Here is a 17,453-nt window from a genome sequence, read left to right as displayed (position 1 = left end):
AGGATGGCTGCTTGAATAGGGTTGAATCAAAAAGAAGTAACCTGAAAATCTGGAAAGGGAGGAGGATTTCCCCAGGCCACCTCATGGGTTGGGAAATTCAACAAACATTGACATAATGTGTTTGGTGCCACACAATGTTTATTAAACAGCGCTGATGTAGTGCTTTAAGGCTTATAAAGTACTTTACAAATGTTAGCTCATTTTACCCTCACAACAACCCTTAGAGACAGGTGCCTTTATCATCACCCCCATTTTACAGATGGAGACATTGAAGCAGACAGAGTTGAAGGAACTTACTTGCCCAGGATCACTCAGTAAATATGTGAGGTTGAATTTGAACTTAGGTCTTCCTGACTCCGGGCCCATCACTTTATCCACTGTACCACCTACCTTTTCAGAGGTTCCCAAACCCTAAAAAATATTACTCAGCACCCTCCTAGAAATCTTTCTTTAACCAATTAATGGGTTTTAAAAAGTTTGTGTCATTTCAAGAAAATAGAATTGTTTTTAAAAAATGATGCGTCTTAAATTTAATAATTGATCTTAAATTTTTTTTTACATTGAAATTTTGATGATGTAATATTTTGTCAGGTAACCATATAGTATTGTAAACAAGTCATTACACAAACATATTCCTGCCAATGTATGCTGGACTTCCCAACTATGCACTACATGCTCGCTTGCCAACACTTGCTTGTTAAGACCTGTCAGCAGACTTGAATAATGATCAGTCATAACTTGCATTTTGTGTGTGTATTTGGAAAATAATGTAATCACTATGACTTTAACTGTGATACACAACAGATGAAACGTAGCAATGGTTTTTCTAAATTCTCTTCTTTCCATTGCCCCTTTATCTTTATTCAATGCCCCTTTTATTCAAAACCCCTCACTGGAGACTACTCCCCTCCCCCCTATCATTCCTGCACCTCCAGGAGGTGGTATTGCCCACTTTGGGAACCTATGCATTAGATAAGACTTATCCTTAACCTTATGGGGCTTAGGGTCTAGTGAGCTAGATTTTCTTCTATCCTACCACCCCACCCAGGTGGGGTCGGGGTTGATCATGATTCAGTGGAAGGGCTTTTAGTGGACAAATAGGCCAATTTCTTCATCTTACAGATGAGGAGACTGAGGCCCAGAAAGATATGTTGACCTGCTGAAGACCTCATGGTGACAAAGATAGAACAGAATAGACACAGGTCCTTTGATTGCAAATCCAGCCTGATTTTCCACGGAACCTCACCGCTATGATACTCCTTTGCATACCATTTGGTAGCTAGGAAATGATCCCTCTGTGGGATAAACTATATAGTGGAATTGGCCTGGCATGCATTCTGTGATTCCTATTAGCTCTGAAATTCTATGATACTTGTTGGTTACTCCCACCCCTCAATGATATGAATGCATCATTCTTAAAGATGGTGTTTAGATTGAGGTAGCTGATGGAGCCAGTCACCTGCCTCAGTAAGGAAAGAGTTATTGATATCTGTCAGCCAAGGACCAATCTCCTGGGAAGTGAAGGGGGACAGGGGAGGTCCCAACTACCTAAGTTTTCCCCACGCTAATCCACCCCATCGTCATCCTCCATGAGGGTGTTGGTGCCTCAGAAAGGTGTGTGTGTGTGTGTGTGTGTGTGTATTTGGGGGAGGAACAGTCGGGGTACACCTACAATCATAGCTTTCTGGGCTTCTTCCCAAGGAGGGGTATTCCAGCTTGGTAGGATGATGAGCTTGGGGCTTTGGGCCCATAAGGCATAGGTCTGGGATACAAATCATGCCTCTGATACTTTCTACATCTGTTAGTTTGGGCAAGTCACAGCCTCTCTGGGTCTCAGTTTCCTCATCTGTAAAATGAATAATAGGATTACTAGAATATTGCTACAGTCTCTTCCCCGCTCTAGAACTATGTATCTACTGAGTTGTTCATTTCACCTATACATTATAATCAGGGTAAGAAATCCGGTGTGTGGAAGGGGTGGGGTGGGGGATGGGACTTTAAGGAGCTTTTTTTGGTGACTTGTGCAGTCCTCTATGGACACACTCTCCCCCACTCCAGTTTTCAGGTCTCCATCTCTGCTCTTTCCCCGAAGCTCGAAGGGATGGGTGGTGGTGGTAGGGAAGGGGATCGTTCCTGGAACATCTACCTCCCAAACTCCAGACTCCTAGACTTAACTCTCCGTCTGTCAATAGAAGGGGTTAATTCCTCCCCCCCCCCGCCCCCCCCCCCCCGACCCCGGGGTCCGCCTTTGGCCCCGCCCCCTCTCCGGGCCGGGCGGGTTTGTCCCGGAGGGGGCAGCACGGAGGCGGCCCCAGCCGGAGTCCAGGACCGGTCTGAGCTCCTCTGCACGGTTTCCGAAGTGCCAGACCCAATCGGATCGGAGCAGATCGCCGGGGCGCCGCTGACTCCGCTCTCTGGCCATCCCCACCTTCTAGTCTTGCGCCTGGAGCCCCCGGGCCCCCCCTCCCTGAAGCCAGAGCTGGTAAGTCCCGCCCCCAGCACCAAACTTTTCTGCTCCGAGGTCTCAGATCCTCGGCCGACGCTGAACCAGAACTCGAAGATGGGGGTGGCACCGGGGGCTTGCACGTCCAGGAGTCCAGAGGCCCCCAAGACACAGTCGGAATCTGCCGACCCCACTCCCTGAGATTTCCTGCAGTGCCCGATAGCCCCTGCTATCCAGACTCCCAATTCCGAGAACCCGTGACTCCAGCTGCGCCCGAGCCTTCCCTGCCCGGCTGCCAGTAGCACCTATCACCTCGGGGTCTCGGTCTGTCTCGGGTCCGAGCGCCCGGTTCAGCCTCCCTCCACCAGGACGCCGCGGCCCAGCCTCGTTGCCCCCAAGTCTAGTCCGACGGGGCTCGGAGACCTCCGCTGCCCCCTCCGGGTCGACCTCCCCCAGCCCCTTTGGCTCCAGATGTGCCGTGGCCAGCGCTTCCAGCTGTGGGGGAGGGGGAGGAGGCCGAGGCCGTGGCCTGGCCGGAGCCGAACGGGCGGGGCTGAGGATGGGAGGGGGAGAGGCCGGGAGAGGAGGCCGGACGGGGCGGGGCGGGGCGGGCGATGTTTGCGGCCGGCCCCGGGGTGGGGAGTTGCGCGCCGGTCCCTGGGCCTGGGCTCCCGAGCCTGCGATGTCTCAAGATGGCGGAGCTGGGCGAGTTAAAGGTACCGGACCCCCCGGATCCCCCGGAGCCCGAGCCCAACGGGCCCGGGCGGCGGGGCTGCGGGGGAGGAGCGGCGGGGCGGGGGTGCGGGCAGCCCGGGGGCTGAACTCGAGGGCGGCAGGGGAGATGCGGGCGCCAGGACACCTGGAGAGGATGAACCCAGGGGGCAGGGACGCGGCGGACGGCGCTGGGGTCCCGGGCTCGGGGCAGCGGGGACGGCGATGCCCGGGGAGCCGGCGCCGTGGGCCGGGCAGGGGCGGGGGCCTCCGGGGGCAGGGATGGAGGGGCAGGGCCCGCGGGGGGCAGGGCCACGGGGGCGGGGCTGGGGGCCGCGGGGAGCCAGCACGGTCTGGGCAGAGAGAGCACGATCGCCGTCACTGACATCTGCGCAGCACCCTGAGGTTTGCAGAGCTCTGCTCGTACGTTATCTCGTTCGAGATTCCCCCCGCCCCGGGAGGTCGGGGCAGTGCATACATCGGAGGAGAGAGGAATATCCTCACGGGAGTGGGGGGCGGGGGAGATGGGGCTGTGGGAGGGCACAGGGAGAAATCGGGGCGATGGGAGAGGGCAGAGATGCAGGGATGCAGGGATGGGGCGGTGGGAGAAGGCAGAGATGTAGAAATGGGGCGGTGGGAGAGAGCAGAGATTCAGAGATGGGGCAGTGGGAGAGGGCAGAGATATAGGAAAAGGGCGGTGGGAGAGGGCAGAGATGTACGGATGCAACTGTGGGAGGGCAAGACGTAAGATTGTCGGAGTCACAGGGATGTAGAGATGAGGCTGTGGAAAGGTACCGAGATGTGGAGAATAGGCGGTGGGAGGGCATCGGGAGAGAATTGTGGGAGATGGAAGAGAGGTGGGGATGGGGCTCCAGGAGGGCACTGGAATATCCAGGGGAGACAGAGCTGGGGGCAAGATGCGGGGTGCTTAAATGAGACTGTGTAAGGGCCCAAGGAATCGAGGATCGTGGGAGGACCAGTGTCAGGATGGCAGCGTGGGGCTTTAGAGGTAAGAGAAAGATCTACAGGTGATAGAGAAAAAGAAGATGTGGCTACATGTGGTAGTGATATAGGAGAGGCTGGTTTGGGAGGAAAGGCGGGGAAATTGGCAGTCATGTTCCTCAGAGTGCTCCAGTTATTTAGCTGGCCTTTGGTTGATAGGAGGCAAGGGGTACCTGAAAGATACTGAGGTTGGGTGTTAAGGGATCCCTCACAGCTGTCAGTCTCTCAGTGGTAATTCCCTTGTGGGACCTGCCACCCCCTCTGCAGAGAGTATCACATAGGAAAAGGAAAAGGGAAGAGGATTGATTAAGTACCTACTATGTGCCAAGCACTCTGCTAAATGTTTTACCAATATTCTATCATTTGATTGATAATATTGCACAGAAGCTTAAGGGACCCCTCCTCTCGATTTCAGACATTCCACTCCCTTCTCCTTTTGGAATAGAGCAATGCTTTCTTGGACCCACTAGAGGTCCTGTCATCCCAGTTTGGTACTCCCTGTCAGGCCAGTGGCCCCAGGACTGGCCTGGTGGATTTGTGATTCCATTGTGCTGAGATGTTCTTCCCCTCCCTCTTCCTCCTCCATCCATAAGCCTTCTCACTGGGAGATCAGGTCAGAGCTTTACCATCTGGATCTCAGCAGGGGAGAGGAACAGCTCCAACCCTTCTCCCCTTTGTTAAAGGGAGGTCCCGGCCGATGTAAAGTCCTGTACTCTTGAGGAAGGGGGGAACCAGTTCCTGGTGGGATTCCATCAGTTCTGTGGTTTTCTGTGCCCTCTGCTCTGGGCCTTAGTTTCCCTTCCCCCAAAATGGGGAGATCCTAAGGTAGGGTCATGAGGCTGAAGGTGAAAAGGAATTTGAAGGGCATTGAAACCTTCCCTGGCAGCCTTGGCCCCAAGGCTTACTTACTTACACAGAAGGAGGCACAAGTGGGGGCTGGGGAATTACATACATATCCTCCAACTACCTGGTTCCAGTCTCTCTGTTCCCCTCCCTCCTCCAGGACCTAGGCCCATCCTTCTTCTTTTATTCCTCTTTTTTTCTCATCCCTTTACCTTACCTCTCAGAAAACTGAGGAGGACCTGGGAATCTAAAAATAAGCCAACAGGAGAAAGCAACATTCAGGGAAGGGTTAGGAGTTTTGTGGTCATGCTAGAGTTAAAGTGGGGGAGAGAAGGAGTGAGGTGATGGAGAAGGGGGAGTTGCTGTTCTATTTCCTCCTCTGTCTATGCTGGCTTTTCTAGGCCTGTTGTTAGCGACCAAAGGGAGAGAGGTATGATTCTCCCTCTAGGTGGGAGAAGTTGGGGGGGGGGGCGCACCTTGAGGTTTATACTGAACTGCCTGTTGAAACAGGAATAGGAAGTACACCAGAAGTGGACTTCTGTCATCTGTGTGAGTGAGGAGAGACAGGGAGAGGGATTCTAACCTCTTCCCTTAGGGTTGGGTCATGTCGTTCTAGGCCTAAGTTATCCCATCTAGTTGTTGAGGTCAGGGAACCATATGTTGAGGTTTGGGGTGCTTGGGACCCCAAAATACCAACACCCTGGAATGAATTCAACTCAAGCCTTCTTTCAGCCAAAGAAAAACAAAGTTTATTAAAGATCCTCCGTGTTGGGTTGACTCTTAAGAACTCTCACCATTTGTGACGCTTGTATTGACAAGTGGACCAGATAGAATCTGAGTGCCTTCATGGAGACAAGAAGGATCTTATATACATAAAGACTGTGGGAGGGATCTGGGGCAGTGGTCTAGTTGTCTAAGGTGAAGGGAGGGGCTTGAGGAGGAGTCCAAGGAGGATCTTAATGGGACTGGGGTAACTACTGGTCAGAATCTTGAGAGAGGGATTCTGATGTGATCATGGGTGGGTAACAGCTGGAGGCAATCCATAGGTAACTGACAGTGGAGGGCTGAGGTGGGAAGCAGGTGGGGCAATCCAGAGGTAACACACTATGGAGGACCAGTCTAGGTTAAGGGTAACAGATTTGGGTATGAAAAGCCAGATTAAGTGGGAAGACTCCAGGAGAGTTCAAGGAGGTTCCCAGAGTCTGTACCCCTATCATAACCATGTGAAGTTCTTCCTCTGGGCCTAAGTGTTTCCTCAGCAGAAGGGTCTCCTTTAGGATGGGCATCTGTTTATGTCTAGTCTTGAGGGGTTATGGTAGAATGATCCCCCCTCTCTTGAGGTGGGGAATGGGCCTGGGGGAGGGGGTGGGCTCCCTCTTAGCAGGAGGCCTGGCTGTGGTTAGTCTTGGCCTTTAGGATCCTGGCTCTGGCTCACCTGTGTGGCTATTTCTCTCCCCAGCACATGGTGATGAGTTTCCGGGTGTCTGAGCTCCAGGTGCTTCTGGGCTTTGCAGGCCGCAATAAGAGTGGGAGAAAGCACGAGTTACTGACCAAGGCCCTGCAGCTTCTGAAATCCGGCTGTGGCCCTAGTGTCCAGATGAAGATCAAAGAACTGTACCGCCGACGCTTCCCTCGAAAGGCCCTTGTACCTTCAGAGCTCTCCCTGCTGACTCTGCCCCCTGGAGCCCCACCCATTGTCCCTCCTGGCCCGTTGCCCCCGACTCCCTCCACCCTTCTTCCTTCAGGACCCCTATTGGGGGGGCCCAAACGAGAGGCTGATGTCCACCCTTCCCTGCCCCAGCCAGTCCACCCAGATGTCACGATGAGGCCACTACCCTTCTATGATGTGTATGGGGAACTCATCCGGCCCACCACTCTTGGTACGGAATCAGTCCTTTGAGTCTGACCTAGTAGACCCCCTGAGAGTGCTTGGTATGCTCCTTTGTATCCCTATCCTAAATAAGGAGCTAACCAATGTTGGGGATAGAGTGCTGATTCTGGGACCAGGAGTACCTGAGTTCAAATATGGACTTTGGCATTTATTAGCTATGTGAGTCACTTAACTCCTGTTTGCCTTAATCCACTCGACAAGGAGATGGCAAACTATTCCAGCATCTTTGCCAGGAAAACCCCTTGGCCAATGGTGTGCCATGGTCCATGGGTCACAAAGAGTTGGACACAACTGAACAGCAACAACCCATTGTCCCAAAGTGCTGCCTCAGAGGGCTGAGCTGTCCAGCAGGGGAGGTTTGCTTACTTGGGTGGGGTACCTGTTCATGGCTGATCTTTGGCCCTCTCAGTAACTGTGTCCCTCCTCTGTGTACGTAGCATCCACAAACAGCCAGAGGTTTGAGGAAGCTCATTTCACTTTTGCATTGACGCCACAGCAAGTGCAGCAGATTCTCGCCTCTAGGTATCTGGACCCCCTTCCTCTGATTCTCCTTGTCTTTGATCGTGTTTTTGCATCTTGGCCTTCGGTCCTCATCTCTTGACTGATGATGTGCCATCTACCTTCCTGTCTAACTTGGCTTTAGCCAACTTGCCTTCCCATTTGTCCCCTTCATCTGTCAGTTCTCTCCCATCTATATATCCATCCCTTGGGCTATCTTCAGGCCCACCTGTCTCTTGCCAGACTGTCTTTTTCCCCTGCCCCACACTCTGCAATCTCTCCTTTCTTCTTTCTGTTTTAGGGATGTCCTGCCTGGGGCCAAGTGTGACTATACAGTACAGGTACAGCTCAGGTGAGACAATTCCCAGAAGACATCCTTCTCATCCTCCTTCACCCCATCACTCTAGGAAATGTTGGTTCATGTCCCTTATGGGTGGAGATGGTGGTGACTTCTCTTAGAGGAGATATAAAGGCAACCCTGGAGGTCTGAAAATTCCATCTCCTGTGTTTACTGTCCTGTTGGGGCTTTTCTTGTTTGCTGTGAGATACATGCAACTTGACTTAAAATAAATACCCATGTACTTAACTCAAAAAAGTGTAATTAAAAATGTCCCCTCTTGCCACATCTCAGATGGTTGCTCGCCCATCATCTAGGCCTTGTTTTCAGGAGACTTTCATTCCTTATCCAGGGATAGATAATCTTTCCTTTGGGATAAGGGAAGGAGGGAGTCTCTCCTTTGAACTTTGTAGAGAAGAAATAACAGTCTTATTCCTGGGTTTGGCCCTTAATTTTTTTCCTCTGTCTGGACTCATAGCCTCAGGAGCTAGACCTGTAGGTAGTAACTCCCTGTATCTTCTCTCTACCTTCTCTCCCCGGCTTCCCCCCCCCCCCCCCAATTTTTCATTAGGTTCTGTCTCTGTGAAACCAGCTGTCCCCAGGAAGATTATTTTCCTCCTAACCTCTTTGTCAAGGTTAATGGGAAACTGTGTCCCCTGCCGGTAAGTGACCCCTTCTTGGTTGAGAGCCACCCCACCCCCACCCCAAATTTGCCCCTGCAATCTTCCAGTCCTTGGGTGGTACCATTTTTCTAACAGTCCCATCCCTTCATTCTCACCCTTTTCAGATCCATCTCCCCTCTAAATGGGGATTCTCTTCTCTAAAAGGGTGTATATGTAGTAATAACCTCCCTCCCATGGTGGTTGTGAGTCTCAAGAGCAAACCCTAAAGTGCTACATAGATATCAGGGCTGCTTCTACCCTGACCTTCCCCACCATCCATTCTCTCTAGGGTTATCTTCCCCCAACCAAGAATGGGGCTGAACCCAAAAGACCCAGTCGACCTATCAACATAACTTCCTTAGCTCGACTTTCAGCCACAGTCCCCAATACTATTGTGGTCAACTGGTCATCTGAGTTTGGACGGGTAAGCTTGGTGCCTGCAGCAGGAAGGGTCCTTGGGTGGGACAAGCTGAAGGAATGAGGTGGCATATAGTGGCTGAAGGTTAGATTTTAGGGAAGCAGATTTATCTTTTTTGGATTAGTTAGTGTAACCTATTGCCTCTGGGTCCCACTTTGCTTTGGGAGTAAGTACCATGGTAACAGGGGAAACAAGATACTGACATTCTCCCCAGAATTATTCGCTGTCGGTGTACCTAGTGAGGCAGCTGACCTCAGTGACACTCCTGCAGAAACTGAGAGCAAAGGGCATCCGGAATCCAGACCACTCTCGGGCACTGAGTGAGTTATCACAAGATAAATACCCCATTCCTCTCTCACTGATTCTGAGTCTCTCCCTTATACTCTTTTCCAACCCAAACCTTCCTATGTTGGACTTTTCCTGGGTGATCCCCTATTGACCTCAGTCCTGTATCATGATGCATCTACTGCTGTTATTGGCCTGTGGGGCTTCTCCTGACTTTTCTGATCTTGTGATCTTGGCTTTGGTCTTATTTCAGTCAAGGAGAAGTTGACAGCTGACCCAGACAGTGAGGTGGCCACTACAAGCCTGCGGGTGTCACTCATGTGCCCGGTGGGTACTGGAAGAGGATAGACTTTTGGGACGGGATGGGGGTGAGAAGGCTGAGCAGGTTCCTAGGGTTTCTTTTTTATCAAGATAAGGTGTCCCAGAAGGGAGAAAGCTGGATAGAGGAAATGTGATGAGAAGTCTTGCTTTTCCTCAGTTAGGGAAGATGCGTTTGGCTGTCCCATGCCGGGCCCTCACCTGTGCCCACCTACAGAGCTTCGATGCTGCCCTCTATCTGCAGATGAATGAGAAGAAGCCAACATGGACTTGTCCTGTGTGTGACAAGAAGGCTCCCTATGAATCTCTGGTCATAGATGGGTATGGCCACCTCTGCTCCCACTTGCCCCTTCTTTCCCTTGACATGGACAGCAAGAATACCCCTGGGAGAGCCTGGGCACTGATGGGTATGGATATCCCCACCCAGCCAGACTCACCCTGGAGATCTCACGTTTCTGTCCCTCCTCAGGTAGTTCATGTTGCTCCTAAATTCCTGCTTTTCTCTTGCCCTAGGTGGATGTAACCTTCTCTAACAACTGTATCCCCTAATTTTCTTACAACCCTCCATAACCTTCTTCCTTCTCCCAGATTATTCATGGAGATTCTGAATTCATGCACTGACTGTGATGAGATCCAGTTCATGGAAGATGGATCCTGGTGCCCAATGAGGCCCAAGAAGGAAACACCAGAGGTTTGCCCCACCCCAGGGTATGGGTTAGATGGTGAGTAATGGATGATTCCCCTTTCATTCCTCGTTGGGATTTAGGATTGGATGATGTCTGACCATTTCTCCCTTTGGTCATGGCCTAATGCCACCCATCCTGAGACAGTATTCTTCCAATATCTCCAGGTCCCCCCTTTGGCCCTGGTCCTGAGGGCAAGCCCCCAGAGACCAAGAAAAAGATTGAAGTTATCGATTTGACGCTTGATAGCTCTTCAGATGAGGAAGACCTGCCCCCTGCCAAGAAGCACTGTCCAGTCACCTCAGCTGCCATCCCTGGCCCCCCTGGAGGCAAAGGGTACAAAGAATGGGGTTAAGAAAGAAGTTGGGGGAGAGGACAGGGCTTAGAGCAAAAAGTCCTCCCAAGATCACTGGGGGGACGTGGGGATCAGGGGAACAAGGAAGGCCAGCACATCATCTCCTGAAGATATGCTTGCATTTCTTTGTAGTGGTAAGGGATTGGGGCTGGCATGGAGGCCTGGCTGATTTGGGACACAGAGAAGATGGGTGGACTTTGGGAGAGTTTCCAGGAGGTGACACTGTGGCTCGTTTTCCCAGCTTCCTCTCTCCTTACAGAGTACTGGCTACCAGTCATCAGCCATCATCTGTGCTCCGGAGCCCAGCTATGGGTACCCTGAGCAGTGACTTTCTGTCCAGCCTCCCTCTTCCAGAATATCCACCAGCCTTTCCACTGGGGGCCGAAATCCAGGGTATGACCCAGACCCAAATATAGGTCCTTCCGTAACAACCCCCTCTGCCCTTTTATTGCCTTGGGATTAGGTAATGATCTCTGTACCTCCTGCTGCTCAGATAGCTTATAATTTCTCAGGGAATCCCCACAGCTGGGAAATCATAAGCAGCAGATGCAGAATGATTTTGAATTTTCTTTTTCCCTGTTTCCTCCTAGGTTTGGACTTATTTACTTTCTTTCAGAATGAGAGTCAGGTAAGAGCTCGTTTCCCCTTCCACCAAAATGTCCAATCTCTGTAGCGTCTTAGAGGTTTTCTTTCTAACTCTTACCAAGGGATTTGCTCTGGCTGTGAGGAGCCCACTTTTCATCCGTTTTGGCCACATGGGATGAGTTACTTCCTTTTGGGGTTCTAAGTAACAGAATTTTTAGAGCCAAGATTCCTCAATTTCAGATCAGGAAATTGAGGCTCAGAAGGTCTGGTGGCTAGTTGGACTGGAGCTAGAACCCAGATATCCCAATCCACTTGGTCCCAGAGTTCTTTCAACCTCCTACCTTCCTCCTCCCACGCATACACGAGGCCACACTCTTCTCATGCTCAGACATTCCATTCATTCTAAACGCCTACCACGCTGGAGGGGGATAGAAGTAGTGGGATGTCTGTAGTTGGGGATAAATGTTCACACATCCTTGGTGAGCAGGTCTTTTGAAAGAAAAACCCTTAAGTGGATTAGTCAGCCTTCTCTGGGATGTGTAAAATGTGGAGGGAATATGGGGGAAGTGTCTGAGAGATGGGAGATGGGGGGAAGGGTGAAGTCTTCAATATTTTCTCCCGATTTCCCCTCAGCACTACAGTCCCTCGGTCATCACCTCCATAGATGAGCAGGATACTGTTGGCCATTTCTTCCAGTACCGGGGCACACCTTCCCACTTCCTGGGTCCACTGGCCCCTGTGCTGGGGAGCTCTCACCGGGGTTCTCCTCCAGCACCCCCTCCTGGCCGAGTCAGCAGCATTGTTGCCCCTGGGGGGGCCCTGAGGGATGGACATGGGGGACCCCTCCCTCCAGGTTCTTCCCTGACTGGCTGCCGGCCAGACATTATCTCCCTGGACTGAAGCTCTAGAACCTGGACCTCCACACCCACCTGCAGCACTTAGTGGGGACAGCAGGGGAGCCCTGTCCCTCAGCCCCATGAACTGATTTCCATGGGGGCTGTGGCAGAGGCTACAACCAGAAATTCATGGACCTGTGCTCATGGCCCCATCTCTGCCTGGCAGGGCTAGCACCTAAAGGGTTAATGTTTAACCTCTTTAAAAGGACATTTTGGGTTTATTTTTGGAAATGCTCTTCAGATGGAGGCATGTAAGCCAAGAAGGGGCAGGGAGATGTAAGAGTTGTGCCTAAGTGTCGGGCCTGGATGGTTTTCCATTCTTTTCTTCCTTTCCCCTTCTGCTCTGTGAGTCTCAGATCTAGATTGGAGTAGCTGAAGTGGGGGCAGGGTGGAGTGAGTGCTGGTGGGTGGATGGATGGGAGATCTTGATTGGTTCTCCTCAATACACCCAACATTTCTTCTATGTCCATTCATTCCCCTTCTGCATATGGGACAGATAGATGGAGAGACAAAGGGCCTGAGATCTCTATTTTCACTTGCAGCTTTTTGTACATAAATGAGAAACCAAAAAACTCCAAAGATGACCCTTGCTTTTTTCTCAGTCTGACTGAGGATGAGATGAGGAGATCTACCTCCTCTGCCTCTCTAAGGTTTGGGATAGGAGAGGAGGTAGGGTTTTGTCCTGTTGCCTGGTTCTCTATTTATATAAATAAATAAATAAATAAATATATTTAAGTGGATGACAATTCCCCAAGGCCTCCCTATCCTGGGGCCTGAGTTTCCAGTGGGATCATAGTCTTAGAGTTATGGTCATGGAACTCATTCTGCACCTTTAGGGGGAGACATTCAGTCCTCCTTCCCCCAAATTTATCCTTCCCTCTTTTATGACCTTTGTTTAATTTAATTTCATATTTCCAAAGTTGTAGTAATGTTCTCACCGACAATAAAGGTTGTGAATCCTATGTATGTCCATAGGGAAATGGAGAGTGCCGCATCTACTTGGCTTTCTTGATGATGCTGAGGAGGGTTGGCATCTGATTTTCAGTTTTATTCTGTTTCTGGCTTTGGGGAGGGGTGTGTGTGAAACTTTGAGGACCTAAGGTCAGAATAACAGGACAAAAAGGAAATTGTTACCTCCTGTATACAGATGTATAGCACTTAAGAGAGTTTACAAAGCATTTTCCTCACCTATGAGGAAGTACTGCTAGTATCTCTATTTTACAGAGGAAGAAGGTAAGAATGATCATGAGGTTAGTAGGTGTTGGAATCAAATCATGGTCCAGAGTTCAGGGCTCCTTCCCCTTTCTCCTAACAGTGTTCTGCCCTGCCCTCCAGTTTAGACCTGCACACATTTCTCTTCCCTTACCTTTTCAGATGCTGTAGCCATAGACCAACAGCAAATTTGGTTCCCAAACTGACCCTCTCCTCATTCTTCCTTGTGTTCAGAGACTTCCGGAGCAGGGTAGACACAGGCAGGTCCAGGCTTTGGACCACATCTCCCTGAAGCTCCACTGCCCTGGGACAAAAGGGACACAGGTCAGGGTCTGGGTTTCCTGGGAGCACGATCAGTCTTCATGGCCTTTCCCAGAAATGACCAAGAGACTATAATAGGGTGAGCATACATGGACCCAAGCAGGCAGACTGGTGGGAGTGATCCATACTTACTGAACAAAGGGCGGCAGGTATTGAAGGAGAGGTTCAGTCATCTCTGGTCCATCTTCAGAGGCTGCTACTGCCTCCAGTACATCTGGCTTCAGCCAGGCATAGGCACTGACCTCTTCAGGGTTTGGCTGGATCCGTTCCTGGTGGTCAGACACTCACCTTCAGTGGCCTTCCCTCACAGCAGGCTCACCAGACATTTGTCCAAGGGCCTTTGTTGGGGGCACATGGAGAGAGCTTTTCTCCACTGCCTAGGCTTTTGTTCAAAGATCAACTTCCCCGATTACCCTTACCCCACTGTCAACCATACCTGTAGCTGCTGCTCTGTTTCCTGGGAAGTCACCAGTACATAGAGAACGATGTGGTGATATCTGGGGTGGCCTTGGCTCAGCATGGGGGGATAGGCAGACTAAAGATGGGGGAACACAGCAGGTGAAGACTTCCTGGATCCACATAGGATCTCCCATCCCCAAATGCTTCTCAGCACTCAAAACATAAGGAAGGGGTGTATGGAGAGAAAAGGTCATAGGCTATTGGAAGAAAAGACACCTGGGCTGTAGACTGGGGCCTTGGTCCAAAGGGAAGTATTTAAATGGGGTGGGTGGGTGCACTGAACCGTTCTCCCTTGGGCAGGTGGCTGATTCTGTGCTTGGTGGTGGTGGTTGGTGGTGATGGGTCTTTTCTCACCTCCCATAGTCCCAGAGGAAACCAAGAGTATTGGTCTTGGGGCAGCTGCAGACCTGTCTCCTCCCACAGCTCTCGAAGCCCCCCATCCAGCAGCTGGAGGTCAGAGAAAACAGTCAGGTGGCCAGCCAAAGCTGACATCTGGAAGAGGCAGCTGCCTTTCTTTCCACACCAAGTCCTGGACTCCCTCCTCCCTCTCCTCCGCCCCCTCCAGTGCAATTGTTTCAGGGCCACCAGGGGTGGTCCGGGATAGGAGGCATTCATTTATCCCTCCAAGTGCAAGGCTTAACAGCTGTAGTTACCTCCTCATCCAGTTCCACGTGTCCACCTACAATGACAATGGGGTAGTGACTGTGTGCCCTAGTCTGGGACCCCTTCACCCTTTCCCCCTCTTCCCCTGATGCACAGGGAGACCCAAATCCTGTAATTCCAGAAGAGCCTGGGTCCCTGCCATTAACCCGCGCCCCACTTCCACACCACCCCCCGTGGGCCCCCGTGATTGGGCATCCAAGCCACTGAAAATGTGCGTCTGTGCTGCATGAGGCTGGGAAAGGCACGAGGGCCTGGGGAGAGGTTTCCCAGCGGGTCGGACTCCATTTTTTGGGCTTGGAGATAAGATGGGGTTCACCTGGGGGGACCCAGAGGTTGGGGGCCGTGTGCATGCTCGAGGTTCTCCGGGTAAGGAGCACAGTGTGGTCACGGGACTGCAGGAGGACAGCCACCCCCAAGTCCACTCCTCGGTCCGGCGGCTGCTTCGGCCCCGCAGCTCCAGGGGGCTGCTGCTCCAGGGCCGAAAACGGGCAGAACCGGGAGCGCTGCGGGGGGGGTGGGGGAGGAAGCCCGTGGACATCGGGGCTCTCTGCAGGCTCCGGATCCCTCCCTTGTCCCCTCCCCAGGCCCACCAGACCTTCTCCCTTTCCCCCTCCTCCTAGGCTCCGGACCCCTAGCCTCTTCTACGCCCCCCAACCCCCGCCTGCCCCGCCCCCCCTCGCCCAGGAGCCCGCCGGCCGGACCTGCAGCGGGAGCTGCAACGTGGCCCCCGAGAAGGAGCTACGAGAGAGCAGCAGCCGCCCCCGCTCCAGGCCGCAATAGACCCGCCAGGGCCCCGGGCCAGGCCCCAGGCCCAGAAGGCCGCACACGCTCCGCGCGAAGCCCGCGGGCTCGCGGCGCCCGGAGAGGAGGAGGAGCACGCGGGACTGCGCCATGGCCAGGCGCCCCGGGAAGCGGCTCACGCTGCCCCCTGGCGGCCAGTCCAGCGGGAGAGCCGAGACAGGCCCCGCCCCCCGGTGGGCGTGGGCGGCGTAAGGAGCCGGCCTCCGGGCGCCCTGCCCCCGCCTGCTTTGGCCGGGCTGCCGGCCACGTGATTCCTTGCCGACGGAGGGCGGGGCCCTGGCGCCACTGCCATTTCACTCGCACAGAGTAGGCGCCTACTGTGCGCCGTGGAAGGACTCCCACCCCTCCCCCAAAGCTCCCTAGAATCACGGGTGACCCGACATACATCCTGACATGTGTTTGTATGTGGGCACGAAGTCTCCCCCAATAAAATGGAAGCTCCTTGAGAGCCTCGAGGAACGTTCCGTTTTGGTATCTCCAGTACCTAGCCTGTGGTAGGAACTGAATAATTGCATTTTGATTGATTGGTTAACAATAGCTGGCTTTTGTATGACACTTGAAGCTGGCAAAGCTCTTTCCATCTGATCCTCACAGTGACCGGGTGAGGTAGGTGCTTTATTACTCCCTTTTAAGAGATGAAAACCTAGGGGGGAGAAGTCAACTCAGGTAATGGGAAAGGCCACTTGTGGGCGCCTGGAGCCATGTACACATTTCCTCTTCTTTTCCCTTGAGGCTGGGAGACAAGCATCTCAAGAGGACATGGACAAGAACATTCTAAGGCATGGGCAAAGGCAAGAGATTGTGCTCAGCACTTTTCCACGTGGGCACCACGTGGTCAAGAGGCTACTTACTCTTGTAGAACATATAAGGGATAGGTATGCTAGAGGCAGTGGATAGTGTTGGATTCATTTTCCTGAGTTCAAATCCAGCCTCAGACACTTACTAGTTATATTGATGAGGTTTGGGGTGTTGGGGACCCCAAAATACCGACACACCAGGTCCTGCTCGAATGAATTCGACTCAAACCTTCTTAAAGCCAAAGAAAAAGTTTATTAAAGATTTGCCAAATTGGATTGGCTCTTAAGGAGCCTAAGCATTTGTAACGCTTGTATTCACAAGAGGGCCAGATAGAATCTCAGCTAGACAGAGTCTGAGCTGGATTGAATCTGAGCACCTTCATGGAGGTAAGATGGAACTAAATACAGAAAAGCCTATAGGAGGAATCTAGGGGTAGTCTGGTAGTCTAGGGTGATGGAAGGAGGGGTTTAGGGAGGGTCTTGAGGAGAAGTCCAAAGAGGGAATGACTAGTCAAGGGTTGGAAACAGCTGGAGGCAATCAGGAGATATCAGACAATGGAGGGCTTGGGTGGGAAGCAGGTGGAGCAATCCAGAGATCTTGATAGGGGCGGTATGGGAATGAGTACAGATCTTGATGGCAGTGGTCAGCAGCCTGGGGAATGGGGGTGTAACAGAGACCGGAGCACTGTGATAATGAAAAGCCCATGGGCTTCCGGAGACTGCCAAACAAATGGGAAGATTAGATTTGAGTAAGAAAGGCCAGATTAAGTGGGAAGATTCAAGGGGAGCTCAAGGAGGCTCCCAGAGTCTGAACCCCATCAATATGACCTTGGGCAAGTCGCCAAGCCTGTCCCAGTCTCATCTGTAAAAGGAAATGGCAGATTACTCCACTGTCTTTGCCAAGAAAACCCCAAATAGGGGTTACAAAGAGTAAAGACATACTTGAAAAATGTCTAAACAACAACAAAATAGGCTTTTGGTGTGACTTGCCTACAATCAGAATGCTGGGGCATTAAAGAGCCAGGTGTCTGGACTTTCCATGATGCCATGCCAAACCACCTGCTTTTCTAAATGTCTTCACATGGAGTGTATCCCATTTGCTCATTTACTCACTGAGGTAGGCAGAGCAGGTGACATTCTTAGATTTCATGAATAAGGAAAGTGAGGCCCTTAGGCTCCACTTATGTTACTGACTGAAGGGCACACAAGGACAGCAGCATGCTTTGGATTCTTTATCTAATACCTATACCTTTGACTTCAGGCTATCTTGTCC

At 52.0% G+C, this 17,453-nt stretch overlaps 2 protein-coding genes across 5 annotated transcripts; one reads left to right on the top strand and one right to left on the bottom strand.

Moving 5' to 3' along the window:
- The first annotated feature begins 2,255 nt into the window (after positions 1 to 2,255).
- On the top strand, positions 2,256 to 12,911 carry PIAS3 (protein inhibitor of activated STAT 3). Of its 4 annotated transcripts, none has more exons than XM_072644615.1 (14): positions 2,256 to 2,482; positions 6,459 to 6,879; positions 7,328 to 7,412; positions 7,690 to 7,740; positions 8,297 to 8,387; positions 8,677 to 8,811; positions 9,020 to 9,125; positions 9,344 to 9,417; positions 9,569 to 9,729; positions 9,997 to 10,130; positions 10,259 to 10,427; positions 10,706 to 10,839; positions 11,037 to 11,074; positions 11,665 to 12,911. In XM_072644615.1, exons 2-14 carry the CDS (start codon positions 6,462 to 6,464, stop codon positions 11,929 to 11,931), a joined length of 1,863 nt encoding a protein of 620 aa, XP_072500716.1. In that variant the 5' UTR covers positions 2,256 to 2,482; positions 6,459 to 6,461; the 3' UTR covers positions 11,932 to 12,911. The 4 variants fall into 4 exon arrangements, with proteins under 4 accessions (XP_072500716.1, XP_072500715.1, XP_072500713.1 ...); XM_072644614.1 differs by having other exon boundaries at positions 10,688 to 10,839; XM_072644612.1 differs by lacking the exon at positions 2,256 to 2,482 and adding an exon at positions 3,058 to 3,159 and having other exon boundaries at positions 10,688 to 10,839.
- On the bottom strand, positions 12,808 to 15,542 carry NUDT17 (nudix hydrolase 17). Its single transcript, XM_072644626.1, has 8 exons — positions 15,284 to 15,542; positions 14,899 to 15,085; positions 14,573 to 14,598; positions 14,274 to 14,366; positions 13,897 to 13,995; positions 13,593 to 13,729; positions 13,294 to 13,443; positions 12,808 to 13,023 (listed from the first exon to the last, which is right to left on the bottom strand). Exons 1-8 carry the CDS (start codon positions 15,473 to 15,475, stop codon positions 12,975 to 12,977), a joined length of 933 nt encoding a protein of 310 aa, XP_072500727.1. The 5' UTR covers positions 15,476 to 15,542; the 3' UTR covers positions 12,808 to 12,974.
- Between the last annotated feature and the right edge of the window lie 1,911 nt (positions 15,543 to 17,453).

This window comes from Notamacropus eugenii, chromosome 2, assembly GCF_028372415.1.
Source record: "Notamacropus eugenii isolate mMacEug1 chromosome 2, mMacEug1.pri_v2, whole genome shotgun sequence".
In the NCBI taxonomy this organism is placed as follows: Eukaryota; Metazoa; Chordata; class Mammalia; order Diprotodontia; family Macropodidae; genus Notamacropus; species Notamacropus eugenii.
Note: the sequence above shows the minus strand (reverse complement) of the source record. Positions and strands in the feature narration are given on the sequence as shown.

Excerpts from the sequence above, each read along its gene's own strand:
- PIAS3 (XM_072644612.1), top strand. The coding sequence starts at position 3,058 with ATGTTTGCGGCCGGCCCCGGGGTGGGGAGTTGCGCGCCGGTCCCTGGG. Across the intron at positions 6,880-7,327 it reads CATCCGGCCCACCACTCTTG|CATCCACAAACAGCCAGAGG; the intron begins GTACGGAATCAG and ends CTGTGTACGTAG. Across the intron at positions 10,428-10,687 it reads GGCCCCCCTGGAGGCAAAGG|CTTCCTCTCTCCTTACAGAG; the intron begins GTACAAAGAATG and ends TCGTTTTCCCAG.
- NUDT17 (XM_072644626.1), bottom strand. The coding sequence starts at position 15,475 with ATGGCGCAGTCCCGCGTGCTCCTCCTCCTCTCCGGGCGCCGCGAGCCC. Across the intron at positions 14,599-14,898 it reads CAACCTCTGGGTCCCCCCAG|GTGGACACGTGGAACTGGAT; the intron begins GTGAACCCCATC and ends TTGTCATTGTAG. Across the intron at positions 14,367-14,572 it reads ACGTGGAACTGGATGAGGAG|CTGCTGGATGGGGGGCTTCG; the intron begins GTAACTACAGCT and ends TCTGACCTCCAG.